General features: G+C 43.9%; 1 protein-coding gene across 1 annotated transcript in view; it reads right to left on the bottom strand.

Moving 5' to 3' along the window:
- The window catches only part of LOC121280523 (calcium/calmodulin-dependent protein kinase type 1-like), a 199,037-nt gene that overhangs the window by 75,876 nt on the left and 107,259 nt on the right, over nucleotides 1-15,902 (bottom strand). Inside the window, exon 3 of the mRNA XM_041192610.1 lies at nucleotides 493-624. Within this exon, the coding sequence (XP_041048544.1) occupies nucleotides 493-624 (132 nt within the window). The remainder of the gene's footprint in view (nucleotides 1-492; nucleotides 625-15,902) is intronic.

Raw genomic sequence — 15,902 nt, 5'->3', positions numbered from 1 at the left:
AGGGAAACTGAACCACATTTTGACAACATGACTGATGATCAATACGCTTTACAACAAGGGTGAGATCCACTAAATGAGATACAGAGAAATAGAAATGTGCTACCTGCTCATTCTGTGTAAAATGTGTTGCAACTGACTCCCTCCATACCAAAGCACTCCTCTGGTAAGGTTGACAAATATCTTTGTCTAAATATCTATTTGCAACGCTGAGCAAATTAATCAGCAGTAAACTGTCTGGAATAACCCTGCGGCTCTCCAATATAGAAACATGCTAAAATGCCATCTTTAACTTAGCTGAATGAAAGCAGACAGGTTTAGGCGATGTAATCCTAATAAATGTACAAAATGACTAATATGGCAAGATTTTCCATACTTGGAACAAAATTATAATCAGCAGAGGAATACATTTTGCTCAACTGGACTTAATTGGAGACAGATCATTCCATCAGCATCCACCATTTCATTTTCACTTACACATTCCTCACTACTTACTTCCTAAGGACAGCAATCTCATTCTCAATGTTGTTTTCCTTTCCCTCCAGAGCTTTTTTGGGGATACACTTAATAGCAACCAATTTCTGAGTCCGCTTCTCCTCGGCGAGAACCACTTCAGAGAATGCACCCCTGAAAAAAAAAGGCAGACAGACAGATTAGCATTTTACTGCTATACAGCATCAATCACTCATTCTTTGACACACTATTGCATTATGGGACAAAATAAAAAGACTGAATCCAAAAAACCTAATTAGCCAACCAGCCAAAAGAAAACTCATCCAATCATGAGGCACGAGTGTTACGTTTAAGCAGGGGTGCATAAGCAGCATTATCAAGTACGCGATTCATGAAGGATGCTCGGCACTCTGTTGCTAGAGGTATCAGGCACTGCTCAAGTGCACTATTAACGTGACAGGAAATCTCCTGTGGAAAGTCTAAAAGTTAGGTGACAAGCTGTATCCACTGGCAGCAGGTGAAGTTTGGTTTTATATACACTGTAAACACATGCGAGTTGTAATGATCTGGAACACACTGCCTGAAAGAATGGTGGAAGCAGATTCAATTACTTCCAAAAAGATGGTGGATGTATACTTGAAAAAGAATCATTTGCAGGGCCGTAGGGAAAAAGGAGCAGAGGAATGAGACTAAATGTTTAGCTCTATCAAAGAGCTAACACAGGCACAATGGGCCAAATGGCCTCCTTCTGCACTCTATGATTCTATTGAAACATCCCTGCAGCTGGTGGGCTCAGTGAATAGCGGAAGCTGCTGCAAGCTGTAATGTCCCGCCCAAAACAAAAACAAAATTACCTGGAAAAACTCAGCAGATCTGGCAGCATCTGCGGAGAGGAACACAGTTAACGTTGGGTCCGAATGACCCTTCAACAGAACTAAGTAAAAATAGAAAAGAGGTGAAATATAAGCTGGTTTAAAGGGGGGTGGGACAAGTAGAGCTGGATAAAGGGCCAGTGATAGGTGGAGATAACCAAAAGATGTCACAGACAAAAGGATAAAGAGGTGTTGAAGGTGGTGATATTATCTAAGGAATGTGCTAATTAAGTGTAGAAAACAGGACAAGCAAGATACAGATAGCCCTAGTCGGGGTGGGGTGAAGGGAAGGGATCGAAAAAGGCTAAAAGGTAGAGATAAAACAATGGATGGAAATACATTTAAAAATAATGGAAATAGGTGGGAAAAGGAAAATCTATATCAATTATTGGAAAAAAAAGGACGGGGGGGGGAAATTGGAAAGAGGGTGGGGATGGAGGAGAGAGTTCATGATCTAAAATTGTTGAACTCAATATTCAGTCCGGAAGGCTGTAAAGTGCCTAGTCGGAAGATGAGGTGCTGTTCCTCAAGTTTGTGTAGAGCTTCACTGGAACAATACAGCAGGCCAAGGACGGACATGTGGGCATGACTGCAGGGTGGAGTGTTGAAATGGCAAGTGACAGGGAGGTCTGGGTAATGCTTGTGGACAGACCGAAGGTGTTCTGCAAAGCGGTCACCCAGTCTGCGTTTGGTCTCTCCAATGTAGAGTAAACCGCATTGGGAGCAATGAATGCAGCAGACTAAATTGAGGGAAGTGCAAGTGAAATGCTGCTTCACTTGAAAGGAGTGTTTGGGCCCTTGGACAGTAAGGAGAGGGGAAGTGAAGGGGCAGGTGTTACACCTTCTGCGGTTGAATGGGATGATGCCGTGGGAGGGGGTTGAAGTGATGGAGGAGTGGACCAGGGTGTCTCAGAGGGAACGATCCCTGCGGAATGCCACCAGGTGGGGTGGGTGAAGGGAAGATGTGTTTGGTGGTGGCATCCTGCTGGAGTTGGCAGAAATGGCGCAGGATTATCCTTTGAATGCAGAGGCTGGTGGGGTGATAAGTGAGGACAAGGGGGACCCTATCATGTTTTTGGGAAGGAGGAGAAGGCGTGAGGGCGGATGCACGGGAGAAACGGTTGAGGGCCCTGTCAACCACCGTGGGTGGAAAGCCTCGGTTAAGGAAGAAGGAAGACATGTCAGAGGAACTGTTTTTGAAAGTGGCATCATCAGAACAGATGCGACGGAGGTGAAGGAACTGAGAGAATGGGATGGAGTCCTTACAAGACCATTTGTTGCCATTTCAACACTCCACCCTGCTCTCATGCCCACATGTCTGTCCTTGGCCTGCTGCATTGTTCCAGTGAAGCTCAACGCAAACTGGAGGAACAGCACCTCATCTTCTGACTAGGCACTTTACAGCCTTCCAGACTGAATATTGAGTTCAACAATTTTAGATCATGAACTCTCTCCTCCATCCCCACCCTCTTTCGAATTTCCCCCCACCCCCCACTTTTTTTTAAATAATTTATATAGATTTTTCTTTTCCCACCTATTTCCATTATTTTTAAATGTATTTCCACCCATTGTTTGATCTCTACCTTTTAGCCTTTTTCGATTCCTTCACCCCACCCCTCACTAGAGCTATCTGTACCTTGCTCGTCCTGTTTTCTACGCTTAATTAGCACATTCCTTAGATAAAATCACCACCTTCAACACCTCTTTATCCTTTTGTCTGTGACATCTTTTGGTTATCTCCACCTATCACTGGCCCTTTATCCAGCTCTACTTGTCGTCGTCCACCCCCCCCGCCCCAACCAGCTTATATTTCACCTCTTTTCTATTTTTCCTTAGTTCTGTTAAAGGGTCATTCGGACCCGAAATGTTAACTGTGTTCCTCTCCGCAGATGCTGTCAGACCTGCTGAGTTTTTCCAGGTATTTTTGTTTTTGTTTTTGTTTTGGATTTCCAGCATCCAGAGTTTTTTGCTTTTATCTCTGTAATGTCCCCCCATCCCCGTCTTACAAGGCCTAATTCTATAGAGAGGTTTAAATGCCGTGCTGGTGGGGGTCACCAGTGCTCCAGTAGGTAAGTAGAGTAGGAAATATGGAAGAAAAACACCTAGCCCTGATTACTGCATTGACAAGTATATTTGTATGAATGCTAGGCGATCGGGTTGTTATGACATTCCACAGCTGAACAGCCCAAAGACACCAAATGTCCATTCACAGATTACAAAAAGGTTGTTTGGGTGGGGCAGCAGAGCTGGTGGAACCCATCATGTGACAGCACCTTCAGTCTTTAAAATAATACCAATTTGGGTTTACTTTTGCATGTTCATATACCAAAAGTGTCAAAGAGGATTTACCCAACTTCCTACAGTTGCGTAAACAAAAGATAGCTGCCCAACTATCGCTGTGACAGTAGGAGATGCATAGCTAAGATAGAGGCATGGAAATTACTGTTTGGTGATATTAGCAGATAAACAGTAATCGACAGAGAAATGTCATAAAAGGGCACTGGCTTTTCATATACGAACATTGCAGGCTGTAAATTCTACTCTGTTTATAATATATAGGTACAGCAAACAATCAGGAAAGCAAATGGCTTTATTACAAAGGGATTGTCATATAAGAGTAAAGTCTTACGACAATCAAATAGGCTTTGGCGAGTCCACATCTGTGGCACTGTGAATCAGTCTCCTTACCCAAGGATATATTTACCTTAGACCGAGTGCAACAAAGGTTCATTAGACTGGCTTTTGGAATGAGGGGTTTGGCCTGTGAGAATCAAATGAGTAGATTAATCCTGTATTCCCTAGAGTTTAGAAGAATGAGAGGTGACCTCATTGAAACATAAAATTCTTGAGGGGCTTGGCAGGTTAAATGCTGGGGGAATGTCTCTCCTGGCTGGTCAATCTAGAACAAGTGCACACAAGCTCTGAAAAAGAGGTTGACCATTTTGGACTGAGATGAAGAGAAATTTCTTCACTCAAAGGGTTGTCAACCTTAGTAAATCTCTACTGCAGAGGGCTGCGGATATTCAGTTGCTGATCAAGTCAGAGATTGACAGACTTTTAAAGGAATTAAAGGATTTGGGGATAATGTGGGAAGGTGCAGCTGAGGTTGAAGATCCATCATGAACTTACTGAAATGACAGAGCAGGCTCGAAGGGCCTACTCTTGCTCCTATTTCTTCAATCTTGGAATCAGGCAAACTGATCAATGCAACTCTGCTGCACCAACATAGTCTGCATTGCATTAGCAGAGAAATAATTGTCGAGGAGCAATCATGTTGATTGAGAAAGTGGGCATTGCTGCACAGCTGTAGATCAAGTTTAGAAGTAGCACAAGTCTTGCATGAATTTTCACACACAATGCCCGCTCCCATTAATGTTTTTCCCATTTAGTAATAGTTACAAATCACTCATATCTACGTCTTGTGTTGAAGTGAGCTACGACTTTGCTTCACTGCAGCATAAAACATTCTGCAATGCTCATTATAAACTAACAAGTGTCTTCTGCAGTAATATCCATAATCTATACCAATCATTAAAAAGCACCTCCTGGCTCTTTGTGACAGACTGGAATTAAAAGTAGACAACAAAGCTGTCAGTGCCGAGAAAGATTAAGCTGATGTGTAACACAAGAAAAGTGGCAATGGATTTGTTAACTTTCGGAAAATACTTGGGCCTCAGGTTTATTCACCAAGTAGGACTGGCTTTTCCCAAGGGCGCGACCCCTTCTGCCAAAGGAAAATTCCAGTCGTAAAAGAGCCTGGTCAGTCTTTGGTAGGTGCTGGATGAATCTTCTCTGCTCTGGGATAAAGAAAACCTGTTTATAACAAACTATCAACCTCGTGCATTTAAAGACAGGGGATAGGGGAAAGAAGTTTAGGTGTGGTTTTTAAACCCTCCTTCACAGCTGAACAGCATCTGGCCAATTTCATTCAATTTCCCTCTGACCTGAAACAAACGTGCTTTCCGCTTTAATCGGGGATCAGCCGACAGCAATTGCCTTCCTGCTGCACAGTGGTAATGATAGGGGAAGAACCGTTGGGTGAATAGCTTTAAATAGAAAAAGTAATTAATTTGAGGAAAGTGGGATTGAATGTGACATCATCATTTCAGGCAGCATACACAATGCTGTCCGTTTATTATTCTGCAAGAAGATAAATTCCTAGGCTAAAGCCAATAAAATCCAACCAATTGCAGTTCTGATACTGTAACTGTGGCTGTTTCCAAATTGGCACAGGTAGCAAAGATCTGCTCTTCAATGCAGTTGCATCACATAACACACCTTCAGTTAAAAAGATCACACGGACAACTAAGCAGAGCTCTGTTGTCAGTGATCAATGGGTATTTGAGCTTCTTATACCATTCTATATTCTGAAAACGGTCCAAAAGGCATTCATTTACTTAAAATATTCAATTTGCTCTAACCAAAATGATTTTGCTGATTATACTCCAAGATTTTTTTTTATTACAAATATTGTGTTTCACTTTAGATCTGAACTCAGGGCTGAGGGGCAGGGGGTGTAAAATTCAGCAACTCCCCCCTCCAACGAAATAAATCATACAATCTGGATGTCAATTGCTCTCGATGGACTAGATTAGATTGCTGTTGGATGTCCTCTCGTTTGCGCTGATCTTAAAACACCAATTCAGTTACCTGACCCACAGCAAGTTTCACATTTCCAGCTGTACATCGGAGAAGATAAATATTTCAGATGCGTAAGTACACAAGGTAACCTGGTCATGTACGGTCAAATTCAGATGGTTTTACCACACAGCAGTACAAAGGTGGATTTGCTTACAAAGTCTGCACTGCACACACAGCTGCACCAAAAATTGATAGACTTTAGTTACAGTTAAGAGCACCAAGGACTACAGGATCAAGGCAGGTAGGCAGAGTTAAGATACAGATCAGCCATGGCCTCACTGACCAGGAAGAGGGTGGGGGGGGGGTTGTTGAATAGCCTATTCCTCTTATTAAGTTCTTAGTATCCTTTGTAGGATGCCTCAGAAACATGGGTTTGAGATAAAATATCGCCCTGTAGCTTCCGAGATCCAGGGCAGCGTATCTGAGGGAGCTAAATTGGACAGTACCCAAAAAAAAGGACACGGCAAACTTCAGATGGTTCTGACTGTGTTACAGCAATAGTTACCCTGAAAAAGTTAGAAGAATTAAAATTAGTTAGTTTCTGACTAACTACTGTACCGACTACACTCCAGTTCACCTCCCATGACCACCCCCCCCCCCCCCCCCCCCCCCCCCCCCCCCCGCCCCCATGACCCCCCAGGGGACTTCCCCACCCCCACAGAATGCCCCATCCCCTGACCTACACAGGACACCCCCCCCAAAAAAAAACTATACTGCCCCTCCACAACTGCTTCCCCTGACTCCACAACCCCCCGGCTTGACCTCCCCACCCAACTGCAGCACTGTACCCCCACCCCCCCCACCACCACCACCACCAACAGGGACCCCACCAGATCCCCCCCAAACTGGACCAACGTATCTCCCAAAACCCTGACCACCCCACCACCCTCCCCTCCCAATCCTGCCCACTTACCTTCTCCATGGATTCTCAGTGACTGGACCTAGTGCTGTAAAAATGAGGGCGTGGATTCCTTACCTCTAACTGAGCTGCCCTCGAGTGTAGGCCTCGGGAGGCCACTGCGCTGGAGTGATCCCGCCCAGTCTGAGGAAGCAGGTCGGACAAGATAGGAGCGGCTGGATTTCAAGGTAAGTAATTACAAGTGGAGTGGCAATCCAATTCAATTGATTTTTGGATACTAAGGGAATCAGGCCTATAGGGATAGTACAGGAAGGTGGAATTGAGGTAAAAGGTCAACCATGATCCTAGTGAATGTGAAAGCTGGCTCGAAGGGGCGAGTGGTTGACTATTTCCTATATTTTGAATGAAGTGGAGGGGGAGGTCTTCAGGCTTGCTCCACCTTGCATTGCTCCAGGAAGAGATCAAATGCCAAAGCAGTAAAACGTATTGCACACCAGTGATGCAAAGAAACTCTAGTCCACAGATATGGGCAGAGTTGGTTATCTCAGGCCGGCAATTCAAGATGTGCAATGAGAGGAGCTGCTTCAAGCCACCTTGATAATATTCTATCCACCTCTGTCAGAGTGAGGAACGAAACAGCTGGGGAAATCTGTTTCTAGCATACAAATCAATAAACCCGCTGGTCTCATTTCACACATAGGATCACGCAGATATATTGACTCTCCAAATCGATACTGATCCCAACTGATCACTTCACTGATTTAGGTCATTTGGAGCAGTCAATGGGAATGCTTCATAAAATAGCAGCATCCTTTATCCACAAATACTAACACATAACGAGCTACTTATTGTATGTTTTCCCCAATTACTCAAATATCTTGGTTCTGAAAGTGAAACTCCATTATAATCCAACCATCATTTTTTTCATAGAGAGTTTTGTATTTGGCTGCAACACTCTAAGGAAGTGTCGATGCCAAAGAGATTACTGCTCCATTCCTGCCCTAACAAGGCTGTGTGGGAGGAATGTACATTTCTGGCTCTTCAAAATAGATTCTGTCCTTAAAAAAAGAACTACAACTCTCTCAAATGCACTTCCAAAACTTTCATAGAACCTAATCTTTATGTCTGCTGAAGGAACTCTAATTGTCGAAATGAAAGTGTTACAACATCTTTCATGACACACAACGTTACGCAGAACACAACAGCATTTTGAATTGTGTAGGGGGATCAGAGAAACCTGGAGGATTCAAACTGAACAACACAAGGTCAAGCTGCAGGTCTGAATTTGAAGAAGTCACACTGAAGCGATGTGGCATCGTTAAAATTAACAAGGTGTCTGTTCATTTGATAAGTAAAGAATTCGGTGTGCCAGTGGGGGAGGGACAGGGGTGAGAGGAGCTAAATTGGACAGTCACCAAAAAAAAGGGCATGGGGATCGTGATGCTCAATTAACCCCCGCCTGTAATGCAGGCAACATGTCAGGTTCATGTTGCCTGATCATTTAAATTATTGCTGTGGTAGGCCAGAGCCTACCAAATAGCTGCAGTCACCTGCAGGGGCACAAAACTAACTTGCTGGCACCTCTTAAAGCTAGCCTGCATTGCTTAAACGCGAGGTGGTTTGTGGTTGCAGCAGCTGCTGGTAGTCATGCAGGATGTGAAGCTGACCTGAGAAACACTTAAGAATGGCTCCAAAGCTTTTGAACTGGAGGCCTCTCGATGGAGGTGGTGAAAGCGAGAGGTGATGTTCTTTCTCCGCGGGAGACGTCAGAAGGCCCTCCGGGCATGTTCAAAAGGCAGTGGGGAGCCAATAGCTGTGGAGCTCATTGCCAGGAATTAAGCTCTGAGGATTGGATGCAGTGCTGCAAGAAATTCAATGACCTGACATGGTCAAGTTCCATGAAAGCATTTTCTAAAGTCATATCTCACAATCAGTGCCACTAGCCTCAGTTGCTGTTCAAATCACCCAGACTGCCATTCACTCAGCTACCGACAATCTCTATCCATCTAGATTCCTATCTAACATTCATATGCTTCAATCATGCTGCAAGCTCACAAACCACATCTCACACACTGCCAGCTATTCAATCATAAAAGCCGCACATTTCAAATAGATTTCACAACATGCTGACACATTTTTCTCTTGTAGGACAAGGTGACACACAACCAGCGAAAGAAGCACCTAACCAGAGGGGAACAAGCACGTCTCCATGTCCTAATCGTCCGCTCCCCATGGAGGAGGCACTGTTGACTATTATTTAGGCTCTCTTTCCTAATGCCAGAGCCAACTATGGGGATGAAATCATAGATGATGTCAGTATCCTCACACCTAATTCTCCAACTCACTTCCCACGTTCCCCTCAGCCCCTGATCTCTTCTGACGTGCGAGCTGCGGACAGTGCAAGCACGTACCACTTACATTCTCCACTTACCCGCAGCACAACCCTGCCCTTGTGCCTTTTTCCTTTCACTTAGCCAAGAGGTGTAACCTAGGCAGCCATGGACACCAAGAAGGGGGTAGAGATGACGCAACACTCTCTCTCAATTTCACACACACAACTACAAGCTTAGAAGTTGACATTGCCTATAATCTAAAGGATCGCAGACACGATGGGCTGAGTGGCCTCTTTCTGCAGCATAAGTTTCCTAGGGTTCTAGGATAGATTAAAGGCAGATCTACATGTGCTGAGTGACACTGGGCATGAATGCTGTGCCACCAGAGCATGGCACAAGGTTAGTGGAGGTGCCAGTTGGCTTGAGGGCGAGGTTGCGAATGGTTTCCTCTGCTGAGAACTGAGATGAGTGCTTTGAGGGAGAAGCCTATAGAGGAATACTGATGGGGGCGGACAATGGAATGTTTGATCCATTGGGAATCTTGCCAATCAATGGCTCGGAGCATGGAGGAAGTCAGCACCAACTTGGTACAGGGCTTTGCGCAAAGCTTGCTGGACATCTTTTCCAGCATAGCAGGGGTGGCCAATTCCATTTGCATACTGTGGACCCAACAACGATGCAACATCCACTAGCCGATGTCACAGCTTTCATTACAGCATAAGCAAAGACACTTAATATCTGAGACTTGCTGCAGCTCAGATTACTGCCAGACAGCTGTGGATTGCAGTACACAAAGGGACTTGGAAGGCATCACAGCAGCTCAGCAGATTACTAGGATTGGTGAGACACCACCGCAGGAGTGCAGCAGTGCTTCCATGGAGCACCAATTTGCTCTCCTCTCTTAAGAGGAGGTATCCCACCCCTGCTTTTTAAAAAAAAAAATTCATTCCCAGGCCAGGATTTATTGCCCACCCCATTGCCCTCTAGAAGGTGTTGGTGAGTTGCCTTCTTGAACCACTGCAGACCATGTGGTGTAGGTACACCCACGGTGCTGTTAGGGAGGGAGTTCCAGGATTTTGACCCAGTGACAGTGAAGGAACAGCGATATATTTCCAAGTCAGGATGGTGGGTGACTTGGAGGGGAACTTCCAGGTGGTGGTGTTCCCATATTCCGTGCTACTCTGCCAGTGCTCTTACTGTTGGCCGTCAGTCAGTGACACCCATGCCAAGATGATGCAGTCCACAGCCAGGCCTTCTAAGGCCAGCTGCTTAAGAACATCCTCCAAGTTTATCTGTATTCTCCTCCACTGCAAGTCAGCAGTTATCCACCAGCCATGCTGCAGCCACTGGGGCAAAACTGCATCGCAGCAATAAGACAGGCAAAGGAACCCAAGAGACAAGCACTAAGGAATGCAACAGGGTGATTAGTTGTTTTTTGTATGCAACATGGAATGATTTCATTTATAAATCTGATTTAAAATGTTCATTTTTTTAGTGGCTTTTATTTTTGCATTATGGTGAGACAGACACTGTGATGATCAGTGATGGAGGAAGGTGTGGAATTGTTGGTGAATGGGGAATTAGAACTGCAGCTACTGCTAGTGCATTCTGATGAGTTCTTCATGGACAGCCCAGGCAGAAAGGGGCTGCCAAAGGTTGCTGCTTCCCATCCTCAGTTGTTCTCGGTATAACTGATGTTAAGGGTTGTCCCCTCATGATGAAGAGGCTGTGCAGCATGGAGCCGACGCATCTTGACTCCCACTCTTCTGAGTTCCGTGGGGCTTCTCTTGAGGTGTGCAGGCAGCACCAATGGTCCGCTCTAACCTATTTCACATGCTGTGCATTTGTGTGTGGGCCATACACCAGAGTCATCAACCATGTCATCAGTGGATAGCCCCCATCACCCAGCAGCTTCCCTTCTCATGGTGGCTCCAATGCAGCTGGCACAATGGAATGCCACAGACTGATGGCATCATGGCTGCTGCTGGGATACCAGGCACTATCCTGTTGCCTATGATCACAAATACCAGCTGCGCCTCGATTACACAACAATAGGCGGAAAACTGCAAGATATTGCAAATATATCCAGCTCCAGCCTGGAAGGAGTCAGACATATAAAAAATTAATTGCCATGGCCACCTTCATAACTGACAATGCAGTCCTTATGTAGCTCTGAAATCGAGATGCTGCTCCAGTAAGGTGGCAGATTTCAGTGAGGACATTCTTATGGAAGCACAGACATACAGACGTCCCATACATTGTTCCTCACTGAGTTAAGGTAGAAGAATTGCTCCCTGAACACCCAGGGTGGAAATAGCTGCTGGCTGAGAGTCCTCCTCCCTCTTCCAGCAGCCTGTTCTGTTCTGCATGACCTCTGTTCATTCTCCAAATCATGCTCAATTCCAGGGGGAAGGCCTACTACTGCATCTATGTCTGGAAGCAACTGGTTTGTAAAGCAGCCATGAAGTCAGCAAAATTCCTTCAACAACTACCACATCACTCATTACAGACATTTGCAATTCAAATCAACTACAGGAAGCACAAAACATTTGTAGAATCATAACAACCAGGATAAATCAACCAACAGCTAATCTGCAAGTAGTTTATAATCCCTTTTATTGGCACCATTGGAGTGTCCTTTCTGCCGCTGAACGCATGTTAACTAATGCAAGGCAATGAAAATGAGAGTGGTGAGCCTGTGGAATTCGCTACCACAGGAAGTAGTTGAGGCCAAAACATTGTATGTTTTCAAGGGGGAATTAGATATAGTTCTTGTGGCAAAAGGGATCAAAGGATATGGGGAGAAAGCAGGAGCAGGCTATTGAGTTGGATGATCAGCCATGATCATAATGAATGGCAGAGCAGGCTTGAAGGGCCAAATGGCCTACTCCAGCTCCTGTTTTCTATATTTCTATGGAAGGACTTTAGCTGGAGCACTGAGCGCCAAAATGTACCAATGGCATCAAATTAATGTGCCATGATCTGCCTGCTCTGCATATTTCCAGCGAACATTCACAGGGCACATGTTAATGCCTTCACCAATAATGGCATCTGGCACAATTCACCCACAAGTGTGCAAATGCACTGCAGATATCATTTTGCAATGCTGAGAGCACTCAGTGATTAAAAACAGGCGCAAACGAGCCCAATTCTTCACCCTTGGTATCCCCAGAAATGAATTTGATTAAAGTAGTTTACCAAATGAACAGTCAGAAGGAACTAACACAAAGGATTTTGGTTACATACATGATGGAAATACATCAGGGAGGATATATTTAGAAGTACTGTATGTCTATAACATTGTCCAGTTTTGGGTGTCCCTCATTCAGCACTTGCATCCGAGTGTAGGGGCGGGGTGTGAGAAAATTAAATTGAGAGGAAGGGTGAGAATAAAAGTGAGAGAATCTGAATGAGATAATTAATTGAGAGAGAGGAAATGAATGAAATGAGAGAGAATGAGAATGGCAGACGGTCAGACAGACAGAATGGCATAAATGGCACAGGCAGAAACAAAATGACTATACTCAAGCATATGCACTGGTATAGATATGCATGAGAAAGACATACATGTACTGCGCTAGTGCTACAAATAATGACATAAGATGAAAGCATTAATCAGAGGTGTTGCTGCCACATCATCCTTCAGATCTCAGCTGTGCAAACTTCATAAGAAAACATCCCCAGGCTGCTGGAATAATCGAATTCTAGAGCTAATTATTTTAACATTGATGCTGAATTATATAACATACCACTCAACTTGTGACAGTAGTGCTATTGTTAAGAGAAGTAGCTTTCCAATGTCATTTTTTTCTTTCCGTGGTCAGCCAGGTTAAGGATCCCTTATCTGAATAAGATCAACTGTCCTACAAATAGGTAGGTACTTAGAAGTGAATTTCTCTAAATATTTAAGTAGGCAATTAAGCATAACACTTAAATAGAGAAATAGGCAAAACTGATCGTAAAAGGCCAGGCTAGGCTTTAATCTAATCAGGCAAAAATGTCAGGGAAAGGTTACATCAATAAGAATAAGAAACTAGAAGAGAGGAGATTTCTTACTGTATATTTAATTGGATTTTATTGCTGCCACACAGTCCATTATTTGATTCTGGGGTATGACTTTTGATACTTACATAATAGCCAAATACTAGGACATTGGGCACCATGGTTGCTGCTTTTGGTCTAATTTTTCCCTGACCCCGTTTATTTTTGATCATCCAACCCTCAGGACGAGGAGCATTTAAAAAAACACTCGGATGTGCACTTGAGGTGCCGAAACCTACAGGGCTATCGACCAAGAGCAGGAAGGTGGGAGTAGGCTAGATAGCTCTTTCTCGGCCAGCACTAACTCAGTGGGCCAAAGGCCTCCTTCTGTGCCTTCTATGGATCTAAGATCTGAAGACCTACTACAGGCCATCTGTTATTATGCCCAGGATGCCCAGCGGGTGATCACTGAGCACCAACAGGCAGTATGCAGTTCCAGTTCACTGAATTTATTTTTGGAATTATTCATTCATGGGATGTAGGCATCACTGACTATCACTGTATGTGGTACAGTCCATGCCTTCTTGTGATCACTGCACACTGCATGGAACTTTTATTCTGATTTTTCCGCTTTCATTCCTTTCGTTATTCTAGTTCATTTAAAAAAAATATTGGGTGGAATTTTACACCGATGGGATTTTACGGTCCTGCCGATGTCAATGGTCTTTTGAGTGGCTCGCCGGGTTTTTTTTTTTTTACAGCCCCGCCCCCAATGGGGCCATAAAATTCCGCCCACATAGTTTGTTTGAGTCACACGCACACACACCCACCCCACCCCCCTCAAAAAATAATTAGTGGTAGTATACCTATAAAAGAAGACACTTGATTACTTTTCTGAGATGTTATGCTACGTGTTTAAACTGAACCATCAGGAAATGGGACTGTGGGTGCTGCGTTGAGGCGGACAGTGGTTGAAGCAGAGCCAAATGCATCTTTTAAGGGATGAATAACATGATGAAGAACATCAGAACTTACAGGGCTGCATGAATGATAATGAGAAGCGGCACAGATCAATTATCTTCTGTAATGTAAAGTTCCGCCTTTCCCTGACATCAAAGACTAGAAAGTTATGAAACATGGTTCTGGAGGTGGATGGAGTGGGTTAGTCAGAGAGAACACAAGAGCAATGAAGCAGTCTGAGGATGGTGGAGGAAGAAAGATCGTTCGTGAATAGCATCAAGAAAAGGCAACAAGGTTGCACTGGCTAAATTCTAAGGCATGAGAAGCCGCTGAAGGAAGGTTAGGGGATGCAGACCAAGAGGGAGAAAGCAAATAATGATGTTAGACAACTTGAAATTGATATCAATGGATTTTATTTGTGCTCTTTCCACAGATTTTCCCATGGATAACAGCCATTCCTTTGTGTGTCGGTTCAGTATTCTCTCCCACTTGATTGTTTTAGCTGCAAAACAAGGACCTGTAGATTTTTTTTTGTCAACAAATTATCTTATGCCTGTTCCCTCTCCATACTAGTCACCTTGTGCATCCATTTTATTGGAGGTGCACTGTGTATAATGTTGCCACATGCACTGATAAATGGCTTTGACCACAGAAAATCAGTACAAAGGACTTTTCCCCATGTGGCTGATATGGTGCGGGGATCAGAGCTTCGAGAGCTGATGAACCTACTTCTAGTGATAAAAGCGTATAACAGCAAGTGTGGCTGTGTGTCACAGAATAGTGATATCCAAGTAAGGAATGTGTGGCATACATTGCTAGTTTCATATATTACAAAAAGAGACAGGAGACAGAATTTTATGCGACCTCTGCAATATTATTCAACGAGTGTCTGTCTCTCCTGGCCATATACAAAAAAACTGAAACTAGACTTCAAAGAAAAAGTGGAGACTAAAGAGGAGATTTTTAAAAATCACACCAGACATCAACTACGTAGATTGATCTGCAGATTGAAGGCACTTTTGACAGCTCCCATTCAGTTGGAATAAAGATAAATTGATTGTTCAGTGTTGCCAAAAGGTTTCCTACTTCCACACATCACTTATTAATTGTTTTTGATTAAATGTTGTTAAGGATACACATGCGATGGGCATTGTTTGATTAAGGACTAGAATCATTTGTTTAATTGTAACACTCAAAAGAGTATAAAGAGGAAAAGCTGGGACACTGGGATAGTAGTTAGGAAGCAGAGATCTGTAAGGCTGCATCCTGTGAATAAACCTACTATCAACAAAATAATTGTGTCTTGTTTCATACTTCACCATCTGGCTTGGATCCTTTTAACATCACTCATTGCTTAAAAAGATACCAAGGGCAGATCTGGAATTTGTCTGATTATATACAACAGGTTACAGTGAATTGGCAGCTCATTTTCAATTGGGAGAGATAAGGGAATGCTGATCCAATGTCAATCATTGCAAGCCATCTTCGATTCCTTTCTCTTTCACTTGTCCTCCCCTTAAATGTAACTACACCATTCACCTTTAAGACCCTTTCAAAGCAAGGAAGATAGGTAGCAAGGCAGAAGAGTTTAGAGAAGCTATTTCATAGGGTACAGGTAAGAAAGACAAAGGCTTTAGCACTAAGGAGAAATAGAGCTTGAGAGGATGCAAAAAAGCGAGGAGCAGCCAGAACACACCAGGGAAAAGGTAGGAAAGGGCAAGGCTGTGGAGAACATTTTTAAATCCGGACTTTGAATTCATTGCAGGACGGCGATGTGAAACACAGGGAGCAAAGGAGGCTGGCAAG

Source organism: Carcharodon carcharias, chromosome 7 (assembly GCF_017639515.1).
Source record: "Carcharodon carcharias isolate sCarCar2 chromosome 7, sCarCar2.pri, whole genome shotgun sequence".
NCBI lineage: Eukaryota > Metazoa > Chordata > Chondrichthyes > Lamniformes > Lamnidae > Carcharodon > Carcharodon carcharias.
The sequence above is the reverse complement of the archived record's forward strand: the minus strand, read 5'-3'. Positions and strand labels throughout refer to the sequence as shown.